General features: G+C 38.0%; 1 protein-coding gene across 1 annotated transcript in view; it reads right to left on the minus strand.

The window, feature by feature from the left end:
- DNAH7 (dynein axonemal heavy chain 7) overlaps positions 1 to 22,312 on the minus strand; it is a 255,094-nt gene that overhangs the window by 108,829 nt on the left and 123,953 nt on the right. Inside the window, exons 30-36 of the mRNA XM_055572973.1 lie at positions 16,130 to 16,378; positions 11,341 to 11,490; positions 9,034 to 9,216; positions 8,496 to 8,672; positions 7,327 to 7,458; positions 5,585 to 5,809; positions 234 to 431 (exon numbers count right to left, since the gene is read on the minus strand). Coding sequence (XP_055428948.1) covers positions 234 to 431; positions 5,585 to 5,809; positions 7,327 to 7,458; positions 8,496 to 8,672; positions 9,034 to 9,216; positions 11,341 to 11,490; positions 16,130 to 16,378 — 1,314 coding nt within the window. The remainder of the gene's footprint in view (positions 1 to 233; positions 432 to 5,584; positions 5,810 to 7,326; positions 7,459 to 8,495; positions 8,673 to 9,033; positions 9,217 to 11,340; positions 11,491 to 16,129; positions 16,379 to 22,312) is intronic.

The following is a 22,312-nucleotide window of genomic DNA, read 5'->3' on the forward strand; positions in this document are numbered from 1 at the left end:
GATATAAAGTAGCATATCTTTAATCAATTTCCAAAGATAAATTCTCTTTGGAAAGAGACATTGGTAATTTTGATAATTTGGTAATTACTCAAAAATTCTCTATGGTTCCAAAACATAAATGTAGAAATACATAAGTATTTTAAAAACACTGCCTACCAGTTCAGGTCATTTAAGAAATAATATTCTTTGGACTATTTTGTACATTTTAATATGGATATTTCTATAATACTTACAATAATGTAAACACTCTTTCCCGTTCCTGTTGGTCCTACAAATATTGAAGGCTTTTGATGGGTGGTCAACAATTCCATTAGTGCAGAGTATCGAATTGTGTCCAGAGTTGGCACAATGATTTCATTAAACATCACATCCTTGGGAATTGGAGGAGCTTCGGCTAACTTCTTTACCCATGGTTCCCATTTTCCTATTCCCTGTTTACAACAAATAACCAAATAGCGAATGTCATATTGTAAAATATGTTCAGAAGCTCTGTACTTCTGCATCACTGCAGAAAAGATGAAAGATCAAGACCAACAATCCTTGATATGTATACATTTGTTTTTATCCTTTAAAACTCTTCACTCTAATTTTTTAAATTTTGTGTCAAATTAAGGAGAAACTGGCTTTTGTATAGATAAAAATGAAATGGCAATGATGTAATAATTTGATGTCCTGGAATCACTGATTATATCAACCCAACGATCAGTTACTTTTGCCAAATATTAGATTCTTTAATAGCATTGAGAAAACTGATCTAATCAATGTGTTAAAGAGTAAAGATATGTTAACCAATACAGAATATTTTTCTAGACAGACCATCAGCTGCATTTGTTTGACTTTTATAATGGTACTTGCACATCAGCTTATTATTTCAAGCAAGATTTCTTTCTCTTTATGATTTCTTTCTCTTTTTGATTTTAAAATAAAAAAAAATTTTATTGGAGTATAGCCTTTGACTGTGTGGATCACAATAAACTGTGGAAAATTCTGAAAGAGATGGGAATACCAGACCACCTGATCTGCCTCTTGAGAAATTCGTATGCAGGTCAGGAAGCAATAGTTAGAACTGGACATGGAACAACAGACTGATTCCAAACAGGAAAAGGAGTACGTCAAGGCTGTATATTGTCACCCTGCCTATTTAACTTATATGCAGAGTACATCATGAGAAACGCTGGGCTGGAAGAAACACAGGCTGGAATCAAGACTGCCAGGAGAAATCTCAATAACCTCAGATATGCAGATGACATCACCCTTATGGCAGAAAGTAAAGAGGAACTAAAGAGCCTCTTGATGAAAGTGAAAGAGGAGAGTGAAAAAGTTGGCTTAAAGCTCAACATTCAGAAAACAAAGATCATGGCATCCGGTCCCATCACTTCATGGGAAATAGATGGGGAAACAGTGGAAACAGTGTCAGACTTTATTTTTTGGGGCTCCAAAGTCACTGCAGATGGTGACTGCAGCCATGAAATTAAAAGACGCTTACTCCTTGGAAGGAAAGTTATGACCAACCTAGATAGCATATTCAAAAGCAGAGACATTACTTTGCCAACAAAGGTCCGTCTAGCCAAGGCTATGGTTTTTCCTGTGGTCATGTATGGATGTGAGAGTTGGACTGTGAAGAAGGCTGAGTGCCGAAGAATTGATGCTTTTGTTTTGTGTTTTTTTTTTTTTCTTTGAATTGATGCTTTTGAACTGTGGTGTTGGAGAAGACTCTTGAGAGTCCCTTGGACTGCAAGGAGATCCAACCAGTCCATTCTGAAGGACATCAGCCCTAGGATTTCTTTGGAAGGAATGATGCTAAAACTGAAACTCCAGTACTTTGGCCACCTCATGCAAAGAGTTGACTCACTGGAAAAGACTCTGATGCTGGGAGGGATTGGGGGCAGGAGGAGAAGGGGATGACAGAGGATGAGATGGCTGGATGGCATCACTGACTCGTTGGACATGAGTCTGGGTGAACTCTGGGAGTTGGTGATGGACAGGGAGGCCTGGCGTGCTGCGATTCATGGGGTCGCAAAGAGTCGGACACAACAGAGCGACTGAACTGAACTGAACTGATAGATGATTTACACTGTTGTGTATCTGCTGTACAGCAAAGTGAATCAGTTATATATATACATATATCCACTCTTTTTTAGATTCTTTTCCCATACACAACATTAGAGTACTGAGTAAAGTTCCTGGTGCTATATACAGGTCCTTATTAGTTATCTATTTTATTATAGTAGTATGTCTCTTTTTTTAATTGTAATAAAGAAAAAAACACCTAAAATTTAACTTCAACCATTTTTAAGTGTATGGCTCAATATTATTAGCTAAATTCATGTTGATGTGTAAGAGATATCCAGAAGAGACAAGATTTCTTAACATGAGATTATTATTATTATGAAGTAACATCACCGACTTGATGGACGTGAGTTTGAGTGAACTCCGGGAGTTGGTGATGGACAGGGAGGCCTGGCGTGCTGCGATTCATGGAGTCGCAAAGAGTCGGACACGACTGAGCGACTGAACTGAACTGAAACTGAAACATTACACTGTGTCTTTGCATCCTATTAGCTTTGTGAACTAAAGTTTTCATTTGCTAAGGCAGTGTCTATAACAAAAATTTCAAAAATATGTTAACTGTCCTTAGAAAAACATCACTGCCCTCTCCATTCTTACAAAATCCAGTTTAAGCTCGTGGTCATTCAAAGTATATTAAAATTCAGACCCATCTTCCTTTACATCTTCAAGTGTCCCACAACCCAGCCTCACTGATGAGTCTACTGTTTCCAAAAATGCCCCAGGTTCCTGGACCTTGACATATGGAACTCTTTTGTCCTAGTGTATGGATCACCTAAAAAGCAAGAGAGATTCAGAAAAACATCTATTTCTGCTTTATTGACTATGCCAAGGCCTTTGACTGTGTGGATCACAATAAACTGTGGAAAATTCTCAAAGAGATGGGACTACCAAACCACCTGACCTGCCTTTTGAGAAGCCTGTATGCAGGTCAGGAAGCAATAGTTAGAACTGGGCATGTAACAACAGACTGGCTCCAAACAGGAAAAGGAGTACATCAAGGCTGTATATTGTCACCCTGCTTATTTAACTTCTATGCAGAGTACATCATGAGAAACGCTGGGCTGGAAGAAGCACAAGTTGGAATCAAGATTGCCAGGAGAAATATCAATAACCTCAGATATGCAGATGACACCACCCTTATGGCACAAAGTGAAGAGGAACTAAAGAGCCTCTTGATGAAAGTGAAAGAGGAGAGTGAAAAAGTTGGCTTAAAGCTCAACATGCTGAAAACTAAAATCATGGCATCCAGTCCCATCACTTCATGGCAAATATATGGGGAAACAGTGGAAACAGTGTCAGACTTTATTTTTCTGGGCTCCAAAATCACTGCAGATGGTGACTGCAGCCATGAAATTAAAAGATGCTTACTCCTTGGAAGGAAAGTTATGACCAACCTAAACAACATATTAAAAAGCAGAGACATTACTTTGCCAACAAAGGTCCGTCTAGTCAAGGCTATGGTTTTTCCAGTGTTCATGTATGGTTGTGAGAGTTGGACTATAAAGAAAGCTGAGCACTGAAGAATTGATGCTTTTGAACTGTGGTGTTGGAGAAGACTCTTGAGAGTCCCTTGGACTGCAAGGAGATCCAACCAGTCCATCCTAAAGGAGATCAGTCCTGGGTGTGCATTGGAAGGACTGATGTTGAAGCTGAAACTCCAATACTTTGGCCACCTGATGAAGAGCTGACTCATTTGAAAAGACCCTGATGCTGGGAAAAATTGAGGGCAGGAGGAGAAGGGGACGACAGAGGATGAGATGGTTGGATGGTATCACTGACTTGATGGACATGGATTTGGGTGAACTCTGGGAGTTGGTGATGGGCAGGGAGGCCTGGCATGCTGCGATTCATGGAGTCACAAAGAGTCAGACACGACTGAGTGACTGAACTGAACTGACACGTGACATTCTCCTGAAGAGTTCAGGAACTCACACAGGACATTACTGTCCTTTATTCATTTTTGTATCATTTGGAAGTGTTGAGCACAGAGTAGAAAATATGAGGAGGCTAAATTTTCATTACTCAAAAAACAGTATTTCAAAGAAATTACTAGAACTTTCTAAAACTGATGAAGAAACAATGCTCCTTTGATATTCTTGATAATCTTTCTAACATGAATCTTTTGCCACCTTATGGGGAAGGAAAAATTAAGAATCAGAAAACCTGGAACAGGTAGTCGTTTAGAGACTGTGCAATCCTGGGAAAACCACCAAGTATCTCTGAACCTCAATTCCCTCAATGGTAAAATCTGGAAAATAATCCTATCTTTCCCATTTCACTGGGAAATAAAATAAAAGTGATTGTAGGAAAACTTAATAAACTGCAAAGTGCTCTGAAAATTTAGGATATCATAAAATTAGCATAGATAAAAAGGTATCTTGCAGTTGGCAGGGTGAAGAGTCTCTTCTGAGGTGAGTTCAGCAATATGATTCTCAAGAATCATAAAAATTTTTAAATTGATACACTAATTCTCATTTGATGAACCTATCTTAAAGAAACAATCAGATATGTAAACAATGACTTGTATACAAGAATACTCACCAAAGCACTAAAACTAAAACAACAAAAACACTTCAGTGTGCAAGATTAGGAAACTGAATCGATCACGGTCCACTGAAATGGTAGAATATAGGGAGTTTTAGAAAAATAAGCTTTATTAAAGAATCATCAGTGAGATAGAGTTGATCTCTTTATTAAGGGAAGAAGAAGGATATGAAATTGCCCAGTGAGGATATAGAGTGATATCAATTTCACTAAAATCTGCATATATTTAAATAATACATGCATGCTAAGTCACTTCAGTCGTGTCTGACTCTTTGCAATTCTATGAACTGTAGCCCAGCAGGCTCCTCTGTCCATGAATTTCTCCAGGAAAGAATACTGGAGTGGCCTACCATGCCCTCCTACAGGGGATCAACCCAGGAGGGATAGAATTCGCATTTGCAGGCGGGTCCTTTACCACCTGGGAAGCCCATATTTAAATAACACGTATGCCTAAACTTTGCCCTCAATTACTGTACTTATGGGAGCTGTTATAGAAAAACAAACAAGTGAACAAACACCACCCAGGGTATATTGTCCATTCTGTTTGGGAAGTGCTGAATTCCTAACAATCCATCTGCAGTCCTGCAGGAACTCAGCCCGTGATGTGCTCACCTTCACCATGAGCCTCCCAGAGGTGTGTCCTTGAGAGGTACTCACCTGCTGCTGGACTGGATGTCCTAATGTGTGATTTTATGCAATGGCACAACTGGCCCAATCAGCACTTTTATTTATCCCATTTTATCAATGAGAAAAACAAGATTTGGGCAGATTAAAAACCAGTCCAAGGCTCTACAGAAAGAAACCAGACCCAGATGTGCCTGACTTCACATCCAGCATACCGTCTTCTACTCCATGCTGTCTCTTAGGTAGACAGTGGTGACAAGGTGGCCACAGAGCCATTCTGTGCCATGTGTCTCCCAGGGAAACCCTGCCTGATTGACAGGTGCAGATCTTGCTTCAAAACTCTTACCTCAGTGATAAACTGATAATCATAAATTGTTCCTTTTTCAGGGAATGGAACAGTTAGTCGTTTTGAAGATGTTTGTTCAGTTCCACTCAGTAATTTAAATCTATTTCGAGTTATATCTGAAATCGGGCCTTCCATTAGTTCTCGAAGAATCTTACTAAATTTCAACCGATCATCATCTTTACAAGAAGCACCGACAGACCAGATCAAAGAAAACAGAAAAATGCCCTGATTTGGAGAGATGAGAAGATAGAATGCATTAAAGAATAACTGTAATCCATCCTTGAGGCTTAAATCAGATCAGCCAGATTAATATCTTTGAATGGAAATGAATAAACTGATATATGGTAGTAGGTAATCTAGGGATTTTGTAATAATTAGTTTTTTCTATTAAGTTACATGTCATAAAATCTGACTATCAGAGAAGACAATATAATGCAAAGCATAAATTCTAGGCACAGTGAAAACTTAGAATGATTAGTCTGGTAAATCAGGTGCTAATTCAAGTATACAGCTGAACTTTGATATTAAAAAGAATATTGAGATAACTTTTTATTAAAGTAAAAAAGCATACTTTAATAAAGAATAATCAACTCACAATATATGTTTATTAAATTTTGATACAATGTTTTGTAAAGTAAAACAAATTCATATACTTTTATTTACCTGTTGTAGTAATTACCCGAGCATTGACTGTATCATTAGAACCACAGTCCTGAAAGCTTTCTTATCAGGCTCAGGCAGAGGGAACAGAACAAGACACCGCTCAAATAAGGTCTGTTTGCTTGTTTTAAAATCAAATCTCCTTTTCCATGACAAAGCTAAAACAGTTCTGACTATACTCATAAAAGTTGTGAACTCTAGCTTGACACCTCCTAGATTATTCAGAGTCTTTTTGAAAACTATTTTAAATGAAATTTAAAATGCATTTCATAAAAAAATAAGCAGAAAAGTAACACTGACTACATTAGAAGTGTGACCATTAGCAATAAGTATTTTTTTATTAAAGAAGATTGAAGGTCTATTGATAATTTTATTGCTATATTTAAAACAAAATAGATTATATATCTTCTTGCTTTCTTCATTCTTAATATTTATATACACACATATATTTTAAATATTTATATCTCATGAGAAAGGAGAAACATTAGGGAAGAAAAAAAATAAATTATAATTTGGAGGTTGAAGAGGGAAGTGAACCTTGTTGTCAAATGGTCATTGACATTTTGGGGACTGATCATCTTTGCCGTGTGCTGTGCTCAGTTGCTCAGTCTTGTCTGACTCTTTGTGACTCCATGGACTGCAACCCACCAGGCTTCTATGTCCATGGATACTCTCCAGGCAGGAATACTGGAGTGGGTTGCCATTCCCTCCTCCAAGGAATCTTCCCAACCCAGGGATCGCATCCAGGTCCTGCACTGCAAGCAGATTATTTACCAACAGAGCTGCCATCGTCTTTGAGACTGGGCCAAATGATTCAAGGTATCAGTAGCAGATCTGTGGGGGTCACTGGGCTCCACCCAAACTTCATGATTTAATACAACACCAGGCAAGGAGTTTTCCTATCAGCACCTGGTATTTGGGACCTGATTCTTTCTCACTGTTCAGCTTCCACCCATTATCCAGCCTCCAGTTCCAGGAAAAATGAGGTTAATTAATTAGGAAAATTTACTGGGGAAAGCAATAAATCCTTTTCTATTGCAAGATTCAAAGACTTACCTCATGTAAAGAGTACATAGACTTACCTCAAGTAAAGAGTAAGTTTCTCGATCATTTCTCTCTCTTACTTTGACTTCATCAGCAAAGTCACTCATAAAACAGTCTATCAGATTCATTAGGGATCGGACTAAGTTTGTATCTGAAGTAGGAGATAATTCCTGAAAAATCAGAGAAAAAAGTCCATGAAGCAGTTTAAATGAGGCACTAATTGAAACAGTATCAACTAATTTTTATTGAACTCATTTAGTTATAACAGCCATAACATCTACGAAAAGGTGTTAGTATTATAATTCTAGTTTTACAAAAGGAAAACTATTTTTAAAATGATAGTTCATCAGAAATGAGAGATCATCTTTTAGAATATTTTCACCTAGATGTGATTAGATAGGACTTCAAGTTTTTCAAGTTTGTTTTTTTAAGGGAAAAGATTACCATCCATACATTTTCTCAAACCATAAGATGCTTTGTTTAAAATACTTTTTTGAGAAACTATATTAATTAAAAATTTTAAACTTTAATAAGAGTTTTTAATCAAAATAATTAAGAAATTATTTTAATATCTGGTAGTTGACAATAAAGTAGACATTAAAATGTATGCTGCTAAGTCGCTTCAGTCGTGTCCGACTCTGTGCGACCCCATAGACGGCAGCCCACCAGGCTCCACCGTCCCTGGGATTCTCCAGGCAAGAATACTGGAGTGGGTTGCCATTTCCTCCTCCAATGCATGAAAGTGAAAAGTGAAAGTGAAGTCGCTCAGTTGTGTCTGAGTCTTAGCAACCCCATGGACTACAGCCTACCAGGCTCCTCCATCCATGGGAGTTTCCAGGCAAGAGTGCTGGAGTGGGGTGCCATTGCCTTCTCCAATGTATATATATGTATATATACATTGAATATATATATATTATATATATACATTGTATATATATTATATATATATTAATTATATATATAATGTATATATATGGCTAATTAATGTATAATAGCATATATATACATAATTAAATATTAACAGAATTAACATTAGCATATATATACATATATTTATACACATATATACATACAATAGCATATATATACATAATTAAACATTAACATAATGTATAATACCATATATATACATAATTAAAATGTATATATATGGCTAATTTGGATTTTCCATTTATTTCTTAAATCTTAAAACTTTCATCCCTCTTACCTTTGTATGTTTTCTAATAAATTCAACAGAAACAGGAACCATTCTGTCAAATAAGCCTATTATAAATTCCTTCTGAATAATAGTGATTGTAGCAGGTAAAAGATTTATCCAAGACAACATCAGTGGTCTCCAGCCTAGCATATGAGGCTCCATGTATATCATCCCACATCTGGAAACCTGGAAAAACAATCACTGTTTACCACCAAGGTACTGCTTATAAAAGAAGGATGACTCGGTACATCTATTTCTTACAGTTTTCAGGAAACTCATGGGGGGAAAAGGCATACTTTTATAAAATTTCCTCATCTAAATTTTCATGTATGACTTTACCAAATGGTCCTAGACAAAGAGGGAAATATCCCTGACTCTTATTATTGTCAAAGTATGTCAACAGACATGTCTGCCCTTGGAGAATCACAGATGGCTGTTAAAATGAATTCTATAAATACTTTTTTTCAGCTAGAGTCAAAATTACTAAGCAATAAACACATTTATAACATTTCAAATTTATTAGCAGATGTGAAAATTGAGAACTTACAGTGGCAGGAGAAGCAACTTCTAAATCCATCGGCTCAAAAATAAGATTCATTTGTGGCGACATTTGGATAATCTCCCCGCTCATCAGACATAGCTTTTTGTTGTCGTCCAGCACAGTGTTCATATTCTCAATCCATACTGCATCTACTGGCCCATCAAAAATTAACCACTTTCTATCTGGTGTCTGGTTCATTCAGATGGTGAATAAAGGGCAAAAATGGTTATGGAAGGCAACAGTTCATTCATGTTATTTTACAATTTTAAAATGTATCTCCTAAAACTAATTTCACCATCAAAATGTAAAGGCACCTTTGGAATAGAGTACATATGCATGTGAATATACATACATATTCACTAAAGAAGCCTATATGTGCCATGGATGAGACAAATTATAACATCTTATAACAAATTATAACATGTTTTCTAATGTCTCTGAAATCATATACAACATATTTTAGAAAAGTGAAAAAAAATGCAACTGCCAGGGAAAACAATTTTCATTCAGACTGTCTGACTGTATAGACATTCTATTTAGTATTCATACAGATCAATTACTCTTGTGTGTTAAGTCAAATTTTCTGTTCCCTCCACTGAATGAATTCACCCACATACACATCCTTCTTGGAATGAACTGTCTTGTGGTCATATAATATCTGGCATTAAAAATCAATATAATGTTCACATTCCCACAGTGAGAAAAACTGATTCTCTTTTCCAGACCCTAATGAAGAAGCCATCCTGTGGACACAGATGATGCCTCGGGTTCACCTTCAGCAAATGCACACTTGAGTTGAAGTAGTGAGAGATTTGAATCCACCTCAACAACTTTATCCTGTGATCAAAAGCATTAATCATACCCACACTCAGAAGCTAGTTCTGGCCATGCTCAGGAAGCATGGAAGAGTGCGTTGTCTTGGAGAGAAAACCTTCAGATCAACTTTTCCTACTGCTGTTGGGTTCTTAAGCCTGTTAGGCTCCACTCTGAGGAACACTCCCCTAACGGTGAGCAGGTGGGCGCTGCAACAACTGAGTGACCTCACTTTTAGTCTGGCTTTACTATTTCCCAGCTGTGTGACTTGGGGACAGCTACTTAACCTTCCTGAGACTAATATTTATGGGATGCAGCTTCCTGGAAAATATAACACATACTATGTAGCTAAATATAAAATGAGAGGTATCTCATGATTATTTCTGTATAAATGATGCAATAGCACACATTATCTAGAGACTTCACACATTAATCTGGGCCAGAGCACATTTACTGTGACAAGAAAGGATCTGAGAAGTTTCATCAGTGGTCCCAGATCTCTGTGTGCCCCACCTGTGCCTCCTGACACTGCGCAAGATCTCTGCCCCATTAGAGCCGATCCTCATGTTATTCATGGCTCAAGGTCCTTTAGGAAAATAAAAGTACAGCTGCGATTTAATGCTTTTCTGTCATTACACTGACTCATGACTGTCTTGTCCTTAAATGAGTAGATGAGTAGACAGCACCAAATTTAGGATGTATGGTAGTCAGAATAAAGGTTAACATATATATATATATATATATATATGTGTGTGTGTATATATATATATATATATATATATATGATTTAACAAAACAATTAAATGTCTCTAGCCTAGGCCCCTTTTCCTGTAAGACTAGCCTTAACAAGCTGTCTCTATCTGATCATAGTCCATGGAGAGACTGCTAACACAACAACCAAGTTAGCATTTATTGGTCTGTGGCCTTTCTTAGAGTGGACAGCAGCCCCTCAGCAGGGTATGCCAGGAAGGGGCAAGTTCCCACTCCCCTTCCCAGAGGTCAGCAGCTGGCACATCCCTCACTTTTTTTTTCCACAGACAGCTCATGCTCTCCCAGCACACTAGAGGGAAGTACTGGAATTGGTCTGCAATTTGCTCTTTCAGCACTAGAGTCTATCTAACAATTAGTAGGTGTGACAGTGACAGCCAGCTGAGCAGCAAGCAAAGAATGTTGCTGATGGATCAAAAGGATCCTGTTATTCAGATGCTCTCCTTGCTGGGTCACCTAGCCTGGAAAATGAGCACCAGAAATGCTCTCCTCAGTCTCCTTTCCTTGTGCCCTTTCTTCTGTGCATACTGAGGAGGATATGCCTGCCCCCATGGTCTCTGGCCGTCTATTTGTAGAGACTCACAAGTGCTCTTCATAGAAACTCTGCCAGACTATTCAGTACTGCACTTTAAATATGTACCTTGAACTATAAATACAAAAGTTTACTTGAAACTGAAAAAATCAGAGCTCTCACAGCCTTTCCAAATAGACATGCAAAGTGTTAGCACTTACCGATGAAGCAGCAAATGCTCTGAAACTGACAGCAAGGATCCCGTCGGACCACTCATGGGACACTAAATCAAACTGTCCATACAGCTGACCCATGGTGACGGACTTAGGATTTAAAACAGTAATCTGAACCTTGTTTTCTTCCATTAACCCCTTAATAGAAAACAATTATTTATTTATTTAAAAGAATACTGTCTTGATTCATGGAAAACATGATGGTGTATGTAGATAATCCTAAAGACTCTAAAGGAAACTATCAGAAGTAAAGAGTTCACTTAACAAGGTTCCAGAGTACAAGGTCATTCATTATCTAAACATTGATTGTATTTTCTAAATAATGTCAATGAAAAACTTAACAATAAAATTTATAAGTACAATTTACAATAGGATTTAAAAACTCATAAGATACTTAGGAATAAATCAGTAAATGTTGGTCGAGATCTATAAACAGTAGTTATTATATGCTTTACAGGTTAGATATTCTTTTCTGTTTTTCCTTACAAACCTTAAAAATGTTAACACCATTCTAAACTCACTGGCATTACAAAAACAGGCCTGGGGCTGAATTTGCCCCATGGGCTGAACTTGGATGATTCTCACTGCAAAACATTATTTGAGTGAAAAATAAATAATTAAAAGATATGGAAATATGTACCATTTTCATGTTGTGAAAAAGTTTATATTGGTAAGTTGACAGTTTCCACTAAAACCTTGAAAACCGTTATGTGGAATTAATAAGAGATATTAATAGACCTAGGGCATAACCTTTTTTATGTTTCTAACTGATAGGTTTTTTAGAAGAGCTTTAGGTTTACAAAAAAATGTAACAGAAAGTACTGTATATATATTCATATATATTCCCTCTACCTCCCACCCCACGCACAGTTTCTCCTATTATTAAAGCCTGGCATTGGTATGGTGCATTATTATGAGTGATGAACTGATACAGATACCTTGTTATTGACCAAATCCCATGGCTTACTAAGCTTTACTCTTTGTATTGGACAGTTCAATGGATTTTGCCAAATACATTATATCATGTATCCACCATTACAACATATACAGAATAGTTTCACTGTGCTCTACTTATTCACAACCATTTTATTTTTCAGTTCGGTTCAGTTCAGTTGCTCAGTCATGTTCGACTCTTCATGGACTACATGGACTACTTCATGGACTACAGCATGTCAGGCCTCTCTGTCCATCACCAACTCCTGAAGTTTACTCAAACTCATGTCTATAGTTGGTGAAGTCATAACCATCTCATGCTCTGTCGTCCCCTTCTCCTCCCACCTTCAGCCTTTCCCAGCATCAGGGTCTTTTCAAATGAATCAGTTCTTCACATCAGGTGGCCAAAGTATTGGAGTTTCAGCTTCAGCATCGGTCCTTCTAATGAATATTCAGGACTTATTTCCTTTAGGATGGACTGGTTGGACCTCCTTGCAGTAAAAGGGACTCCCAAGAGTCTTCTCCAACACCACAGTTCAAAAGCATCGATACTTCAGTGCTCAGCTTTCTTTGTAGTCTAATTCTCACATCCATACATGACTACTGGAAAAACCATAGCCTTGACTAGACTAACCTTTGTGGGCAAAGTAATGTCTCTGCTTTTTAATATTTTGTCTAGGTTGGACATAGCTTTTCTTTCAAGAAGAAAGCATCTTTTAATTTCATGGCTGCAGTCACCATCTGCGTGACTTGGAAGCCCAAGAAAATAAAGTCAGCCATTGTTTCCCCATCTATTTGCCATGAAGTGATGGGACTGGATGCCATGATCTTCATTTTCTGAATGTTGAGTTTTAAGCCAACTTTTTCACTCTCCTCTTTCACTTTCATCAAGAGGCTCTTTAGTTCTTCTTCGCTTTCTGCCATAAGGGTAGTGTCATCTGCATATCTGAGGTTATTGATATTTCTTCCAGCAACCTTGATTTCAGCTTGTGCTTCATCCAGCCCAGCATTTTGCATGATGTACTCTGTATAGGGGCGGATTCATGTTGATGTATGGCAAAACCAATACAATATTGTAAAGTAATTAGCCTCTAATTAAAATAAATAAATTTAAATTAAAAAAAAGAAGTTAAATAAGCAGGGTTACAATATACAGCCTTGACTTACTACTTTCCTGATTTGGAACCAATCTGTTGTTCCATGTCCAGTTCCAACTGTTGCTTCTTGACCTGCTGCATATAGATTTCCCAGGAGGCAGGTCAGGCAGTCCAGTACTCCCATCTCTTGAAGAATTTTCCACAGTTTGTTGTGATCCACATGGTAAAAGACTTTGGTGTAGTCGATAAAGCAGAAGTAGATGCTTTTCTGGAACTCTTGCTCTCTCAATGATGCAACGGATGTTGGCAATTTGATCTCTGGTTCCTCTGCGTTTTCTAAATCCAGCCTGAACTTCTGGAAGTTCACAGTTCATGTACTGTTGAAGCTTGACTCGGAGAATTTTGAGTATTACTTTGCTAGCATGTGAGATGAGTGCAATTGTGCAGTAGTTTGAGCATTCTTTGGCATTGCCTTTCTTTGGGATTAGAATGAAAACTGACCTTTTCCAGTCCTGTGGCCACTGCTGAGTTTTCCAAATTTGCTAGCATATTGAGGGCAGCACTTTCACAGCATCATGTTTTAGGACTTGAAATAGCTCAACTGGAATTCCATCACCTCCACTAGCTTTACTCCTAGTGATGCTTCCTAAGGCCCACTCAACTTCTCGTTTCAGGATGTCTGGCTCTAGGTGAGTGATCACACCACTGTGGTTATCTGGGTCATGAAGATCTTTTTAATATAGTTTTTCTGTGTATTCTTGTCACCTCTTCTTAATATCTTATGCTTCCATACCTTTTCTGTCCTTTATAGTGGTCATCTTTGCATGAAATGTTCTCTTGGTATCTCTAATTTTCTTCAAGAGATCTCTAATCTTTCCCATTTTATTGTTTTCCTCTATTTCTTTTCATTGATATTTGAGGAAGGCTTTCTTATCTCTCCTTGCTATTCTTTGGAATTCTTCATTAAGATGGGTCTATCTTTCCTTTTCTCCTTTGCCTTTTGCTTCTATTCTTTTCTCAGCTATTTGTAAGGCCTCCGCAGACAACCATTTTGCCATTTTCCATTTCTTTTTCTTGGGTCTTGACCATTGCCTCCTGTACAATGTCATGAACCTACATCCATAGTTCTTCAGGCACTTTATCTATCAGATCTAATCCCTTGAATCTATCTGTCACTTCCACTGTATAATCATAAGGGATTTGGTTTAGGTCATACCTGAATGTAACAACATGCTAAGTTCAACTCTCCCACAGTGCTTTCTGCCCACCAGCAGTGGAGCTTGGGGCATGAAATACCAAACTGAAGAAAAGATATGGGAATAATAATACGAAGCAGTAAAATAAACTCAAGGTCATTGCTTTCTTCTTTGTTCCCAGGAAGGGAATAACAATATGTCATCCTTAACTCAGAAGCATGGGAAAGCTCTATTAGAATATCTCAGTCAGGACAAAGTTGCTGCCATCAAAGAAAGATTTTTGTCCCAAATGCAGCAGAGCTAGTGTGAAGCTGCAGGTTGTAGGCAGTGACTATGAAGCCCCATTTACCTTACCATAATGTCACTCTTAGAATTTCCTGGTAATGAGTCACTTTGAGGCTTTATATTGTACCAGAATACATGGTCATAACCTTCACTTTTTTATATCTTTTAGTGGCACCACGTTTGGCTTTTAGAGATTTATTTTTTATAGCAAAATAATTAGTTCATATAATAATAAAAAAACAAAGGAGGAAGAATGCAAACAAAAACTCAGCAAAAGAAGGCAAGACGGATAAAGGGAAAGGAAGGGAGGCGAAGCAAGGAAAGCACACGTAAGGATAAAAGCACAGAGGGAAAGATGACAGAAATAAGTACACATCAGTTTGATAATAAATACAAATGGATCTAAATTCCCCAATGAGAAGATAAAGGCCATCAAATGGAGAAAATAAAAGTCAAACTATTTACTCCCCATAAAAAAGTAAATCACAGTGAGAGTCAGAGTCACAATTACACGCATGGGCAAATATGTATCCAGGGGAAAAGCGGGGGTTGCAATACTGCAATTAGACACAGGGGATCCATGGCAAATAATACAAGTACACAATATTACACTGGCTGAAGGGGGAGGCTCCACAATGAAGGTATAATGATACAAAGCCCATTTGGCTACAAACATTGACATATATGTGGAAAAAATTATTTGAAATACAAAGATAAGTAGACACAAATGCAGTATTAGTCGGAGAATTTAAAACAGCCTTACTCTTTTAGCATATCAAAGTAGATCAAACTGAGTCAAATAGGACAGTAATTTTGAATAATATAATTATCATTATTTACTATGCTTATATACATATTATATTATGCATACACACAACACACACACAATACCACTAACAGACAGCACTAGAGGAAGTTTGCATTGAATTTGAATTTGAACACCAAAAAAATAAAATACACTCTCCTATGAAATTATAAAATACTCTATGAAAGTATACGGTTTTTTTCACATTTTCAGACTTTTTTATACAATGAACATGTTACCTTTATAATTAAACTTTTTAAAAAGGAACCAAAGGCTTTGAGGCAAATCTGTGGCATATTCTTTATATGCTGAACTTCCTACTTGAATCATATTACTTTTCTATTTTCTCTGTATTTTCATAATTTTAAGTTGCTGCATTAAAGTATCCTTTTAAGTGACCACACATTCTACCCTACACAAAGCTGATTATTGGTAAATTAATGGATTAATACCACACTTACCTTTTCACATAGGTCATTTAATGCTCCAGCTAAAACACGATATGCACTGGTTTTTCCTCCAAATGGTTCTCCAACAATCATAAAGCCATGACGCACAATCATCATTTCATATATCTGAAGAATCTTCTCAGAAAAGAATCTGGTCATTTGCAAATTCATGGAGTCACAGTTGTCTTTGATAGCTCCCAACAAATCGTTGTAATCTGGTTTTGGTAATTTCACCCCAGGAAACAAATCTGAAGTAATACCCTGATGATAGATGATTCAGATGTTAATATTAACATTACATAGCTATAAACTCTCATATTATCTCTCTATATATGTTTGTATGTATATGTGTACATCTATACACATATGTATATGTTTATAAACTTGATAAAATTTCTCACATCCTCATATTTAATACTGATGAAAATAGAGCCATTAAATAATAGCTCAGTATTTTTAACAGCTTCATAGAGGTATGACTTGGAAAAGGCAATGGCACCCCACTCCAGTACTCTTGCCTGGAGAATCCCATGGATGGAGGAGCCTGGTAAGCTGCAGTCCATGGGGTCGCTAAGAGTCGGACATGACTGAGCGACTTCACTTTGACTTTTCACTTTCATGCACTGGAGAAGGAAATGGCAACCCACTCCAGTGTTCTTGCCTGGAGAATCCCAGGGACGGGAGAGCCTGGTGGGTTGCCGTCTATGGGATCACACAGAGTCGGACATGACTGAAGTGACTTAGCAGCAGCAGCAGCAGCAGAGAAGGTATGACTGACATACAATGAACTGCTTATATTTAAAGGGCATAATTTGATAAGTGAAACCACCAACTCAATGAAGATAATCAACATATCAACCATCGCCACAAGTTTCCTTATGATCTTTTGTAATCCTCCTCTTTCCTCTCCTTCACACCTACCTCCATCCCCAATCAACACACACTAATTTGCTTTCTGTTTCTATTTTTATTTTCATTGCCTAGACTTTAATATGGATGAAATTACACATTATGTGTACTACTTTTTTAAATCTGTCTTCTTGCACTTGGCATAAAGATTTGAAATCTCAAACATGTCACTGCATATGTCAATAGTTCATTGCATTGAAGTCGTCCACCATACTGAGGTGCCGGTTTTTAAATCCATTTTACTGCTGATGGACATTTTCATTGTTTTTAGTTTTGGAAATAAATAAAGATGCCATAAACACATACACACAAGTCTTTGCATGGACAAATGCTTTCATTTCTCTCAAGTGAATACTGAGAAGTGGAATACTTGGATAGTACACTCAGATGGTAAAGAATGTGCCTGCAATGCAGGAGACCTGGGTTCAATCCCTGGGCCAAGAAGATCCCCCAGAGAAGGGAATGGCAACCCACTCCACTATTTTTGCCTGGAAAATTCCATGGACAGAGGAGCCTGGTGGGCTATAGTCCATGGCGTCGCAAAGAGTCAGTCACTACTGAATGACTAATACAACGCGACTAATACAACACAACATTGGCAGGTATGTGTATAACATTTGAAGAAACGGTCTGCTTTCCAAAATGGTTGTCCTATTTTAAATTCCCCTCAGCAGTGTGAGTTTCAATATTTGGTATAATCAGTATTTTTAATAAGTGTGTAACAGTATCTTGTTATGGCTTCAATTTGCATTTGCTAAAGAGTAACATTTTTGCGTTACTTTTGTGCCGTATGTAAGTCTTCTTTAGTGAAATGTTGGTTCAAATCTTTTGTTGTTGTTGTTCTTTAGTCACCAAGTCATGTCCAACTCTTCATGACCCCAGTGACTGCAGCACACCAGGTATCCCTGTCCTTCACCATCTCCCGGAGTTTGCTCAGTCTCAAATCTTTTGCCTATTTTAATTGATTTATTTTCTTCATGGTAAGTTTTGACCATTTGTTAAGCATTCTACTTACAAGTGCTTCACCATACATCTAATAGGCAAGTGTTTTTTATACCTCTAACTTGTCTTTCATTCTCCTACAGTGTATTTCAAAGAGCAAAGTTTTTAATTCTGATGAGCCTATTTTATCAATTTATTGTTTCATGCATTGTGCTTTTGGTGGTGTATTCAAGAGATTTTTGCCTAACCCAAATTCACAAGGGATTTTTCCTGTTTTCTTCTTCAGATGTTGTAGTTTTACATATTTTTCAGTTAAAAAGTTAAAAGATGAACATTATCTGATTTCAAGGCTTATTATAAAACAGTATCTACTAGCATAAAAATAGACAAAATATAACAATGTAATAGAAGAGGGAGACCAGATATAGATCCAGACACATATGAAAACTCATTCTCAAGCAAAAACAATCCAGTAAAGATTAAAAAAAAATAGTCTTTGAACAAAGTATGCCAGGCTACCTGGATTTATCAAAATAATGAACTTGAATCCATACCTCATAACATATATAAAAATTAGTTTAACAGTATTTTAATCAGTGTAGTGGGTAGTATGTTAATCCTTTTAGTGTTCCTCAAAAATTTATGTCAGAATGTCACCTTATCTGGAAATAAGATCTTTGCAGATGTAATTAGATCAGATGAGATTCTACTGGACCCTAACTCCAATGACTGGTATTTATACAACACAAAGGAGAGGAAGATGCAAACTCAAACACACCTGGGAAACAAGGCCATTCTAGTGATGGGGACAGAAGCTGAAGCCACCAGGGAACCACCAATGACAAGCCAAGGAACATCAAAGATCGTCAGTAGCCAACAGAAGCTAAGAAAAAGCAAGGAAGGGTGCTTTCCTAAAGAATCTTTACCTTTTTTCAGAGGTAACCAACAGCTTATTTCAGACTTTTATCCTCCAGAACTGTGAGAAAATAAATTTCTGTTCTTTTAAGCCACCAAGTTTGTGATGCTCTGTTACAGAAGCTTTAGAAAAATCATATAATCACATAATATAGGATTGGAAAGAATTATAATTCCACATATAGTTTATATGAAAATATAAAGTCACTTTCAAGGTCTAAGAAACATGCCTTTATAAACCACTAAGGCTATTTCGTAAGCATTATAGCAACTTAGGGCTTCCCTGGTGGTTCAGTTGGTAAAGAATCTGCCTGCAATGTGGGAGACCTGGGTTTGATTCCTGGGTTGGGAAGATTCCCCTGGAGAAGGGAATGGCAACCCACTCCAGTATTCTGGCCTGGAAAATTCATGTCTGGGGAATTCATGTCTGGCCTGGAGACCCTAGTCCATGGGGTTGCAAAGAGTCAGACACAACTGAGCAACATTCATTTCACTTCACAGCAACCTATGTGAGAAATTCAACTATTCTTTTCACTCTGAAGGTGAAAGTGAAAATTCAGAAGAGCTTAACATGAAAGCATGCATTCGAGTTATACCTTAGAATTGACAAACTTTCAGTTTAACCACTCTTAAATTTAATTCTTTAAACGCTGTTACAGAGAAACCGACTCCACTTCAGAGCAGTAAGTTTCCTTTGGGCAAAGGAGAGACAAAGACAATGCAGTAGGATGTAGCCTGGCTAAGTGGCTGCAATTCTCTTTCTGTTATATACTGGCCAAGACCCCAAGTAACTTATCAACTCTGGACTTCGGTTACACCATCTGTAACATGGAGATAATGATAGCTCGTGTCCTACTGGGGGCTTGTTAGTCATTCAGTAGTGTGCAACTCTTTGTGACCCTATGGACTGTATCTCGCCAGGCTCCTCTGTCCAGGGGATTCTCCAGGCAAGAATACTGGAGTGGGTTCAGTTCAGTTGCTCAGTCATGTCTGACTCCTTGCAACACCATGAACCAGCACGCCAGGCCTCCCCATCCATCACTAACTTCTGGAGTCCACCCAAACCCATGTCCATCGAGTCGGTGATGCCATCCAACCATCTCAACCTCTGTCGTCCCCTTCTCCTCCTGCCCTCCATTTTTCCCAGCATCAGGGTCTTTTCAAATGAGTCAGCTCTTCATCAGGTGGTGAAAGTACTGGAGTTTCAGCTTCAACATCAGTCCTTCCAATGAACACCCGGGACTGATCTTTTAGGATGGACTGGTTGGATCTCTTTGCAGTCCAAGGAACTCTCAAGAGTCTTCTCCAACATTACAGTTCAAAAGCATCAATTCTTCAGTGCTCAGCTTTCTTTATAGTCCAACTCTCACATCCATACATGACTACTGGAAAAACCATAGCCTTGACTAGACAGACCTTTGTTGACAAACAAATGTCTCTGCTTTTTAATATGCTGTCTAGGTTGGTCATAACTTTCCTTCCAATCAGTAAGCATCTTTTAATTTCATGGCTGCAATCACCATCCTCGGTGATTCTGGAGCCCCCCAAAATAAAGTCAGCCACTGTTTCCATTGTTTCCTCATCTATTTGTCATGAAGTGTTGGGATTCCCTGGTAGCTCAGATGGTAAAGCATCTGTCTGCAATGCAGGAGACCCAGGTTTGATCCCCAGGTTGGGAAGATACCCCGGAGAAGGAAATGGCAACCCACTCCAGTATTCTTGCCTAGAAAATTCCACGGATGGAGGAGCCTGGTGGGCTACAGTCCATGGGGTCGCAAAGAGTCGGACATGACTGAGTGACTTCACTTCACTTTGAAGGAACCAGATGCCATGATCTTAGTTTTCTGAATGTTGAGCTTTAAGCCAACTTTTTCCCTCTCCTCTTTCACATTCATCAACAGGCTCTTTAGTTCTTCTTCACTTTCTGCCATAAGGGTGGTGTCATCTGCATATCTGAGGTTATTGATATTTCTCCCAGCCATCTTGATTCCAGCTTGTGCTTTCTCCAGCCCAGTGTTTCTCATGATGTACTCTGCATATAAGTTAATAAGCAGGGTGACAATATACAGCCTTGACATACTCCTTTTCCTGTTTGGAACCAGTCTGTTGTTCCATGTCCAATTCTAACTGTTGCTTCCTGACCTGCATACAGGTTTCTCAAGAGGCAGGTCAGGTGGTCTGGTATTCCCATCTCTTTCAGAATTTTCCACAGTTTATTGTTATCCACACAGTCAAAGGCTTTGGGAAAGTCAATAAAGCAGAAATAGATGTTTATCTGGAACTCTCTTGCTTTTTTGATGACCCAGCAGATGTTGGCACTTTGATCTCTGGTTCCTCTGCCTTTTCTAAAACCATCTTGTACATCTGGAAGTTCACGGTTCATATATTGCTAAAGCCTTGCTTGGTAGCCATGCCCTTCTCCAGGGGATCTTACTGACCAAGGAATCAAAACAAGATCTCCTACATCACAGGCAGATTCTTTATCATCTGAGCCACCAGTGCTTAGGAGTAATTATTCATAAAACTCTTAGAACAGGGTCAGGTCCATTGTAAATGCATACTGTTTGCTAAGTAAGCAAAAATATCTTCTCAGATTGTTCAAATTATTTATGGTTAACCTTAAAGAAGCAGACAATTCCAGATCATATCTGGTAGCTAGTGGGTCTCAATCAAGACCAGTTCCTTTCACCAGTTACTCTCTGCCAGGTAGAGAGTTGGGAATACATGGAGTTGTCTTCTGGTTGTATTACTGTGAAAGTCCAGAGACACTGGGGGGACCAGGGATGCCAAGAGTTTGTAGCATATGGGACAGTCTCTCACAACAGGGAACTGTCCTATTTGAAAATGCCAGTTATGCTCCATTTGTGAAATATTGCTCAAGAAATATTTGCTGAATGAATACACAGCTATAGGAGGATACATCTAAATGAGATATACCTCTACTTCATAAAAATAAATAGAGCTTTACTTATGTTTATTCCTGGAAAATCTGTACAGTGTACTAGTACCAAAGAAACTGAGGGAAATTTTTAACAAGAAATTTTGAACCAATTCCCTGAAAATTTGATCTATAAAATATTTGCACCATCAATTCTAAATACTAACGAGAGCTTCTTCCAGAATGATGAGACATTGTTCCTACGGATATAAGGGCCCTGGGGCGCGCCACAGTGGCAGTGTCACTTCTCTCCTCCCTACGCGAGCCTTCTGGTCTCAGTCTCTACACATCGGAAGCTAACTGTCCATACCTCAAGGCAGCGCAAGACGGAGTAACTCTACCATGTATCAGCAGCCCGCTCACTACCCACCACCCCCAGGCACTTCTACTGAGAATGGGAAAAGAAAAACAGTGACATCACATGGCAATACAGGAACTTTAACCAGCACTCTATAATTCTATACAATTACTTATAATCTAATTTTTAAAAT

Source organism: Bubalus kerabau, chromosome 3 (genome assembly GCF_029407905.1).
Source record: "Bubalus kerabau isolate K-KA32 ecotype Philippines breed swamp buffalo chromosome 3, PCC_UOA_SB_1v2, whole genome shotgun sequence".
In the NCBI taxonomy this organism is placed as follows: domain Eukaryota; kingdom Metazoa; phylum Chordata; class Mammalia; order Artiodactyla; family Bovidae; genus Bubalus; species Bubalus kerabau.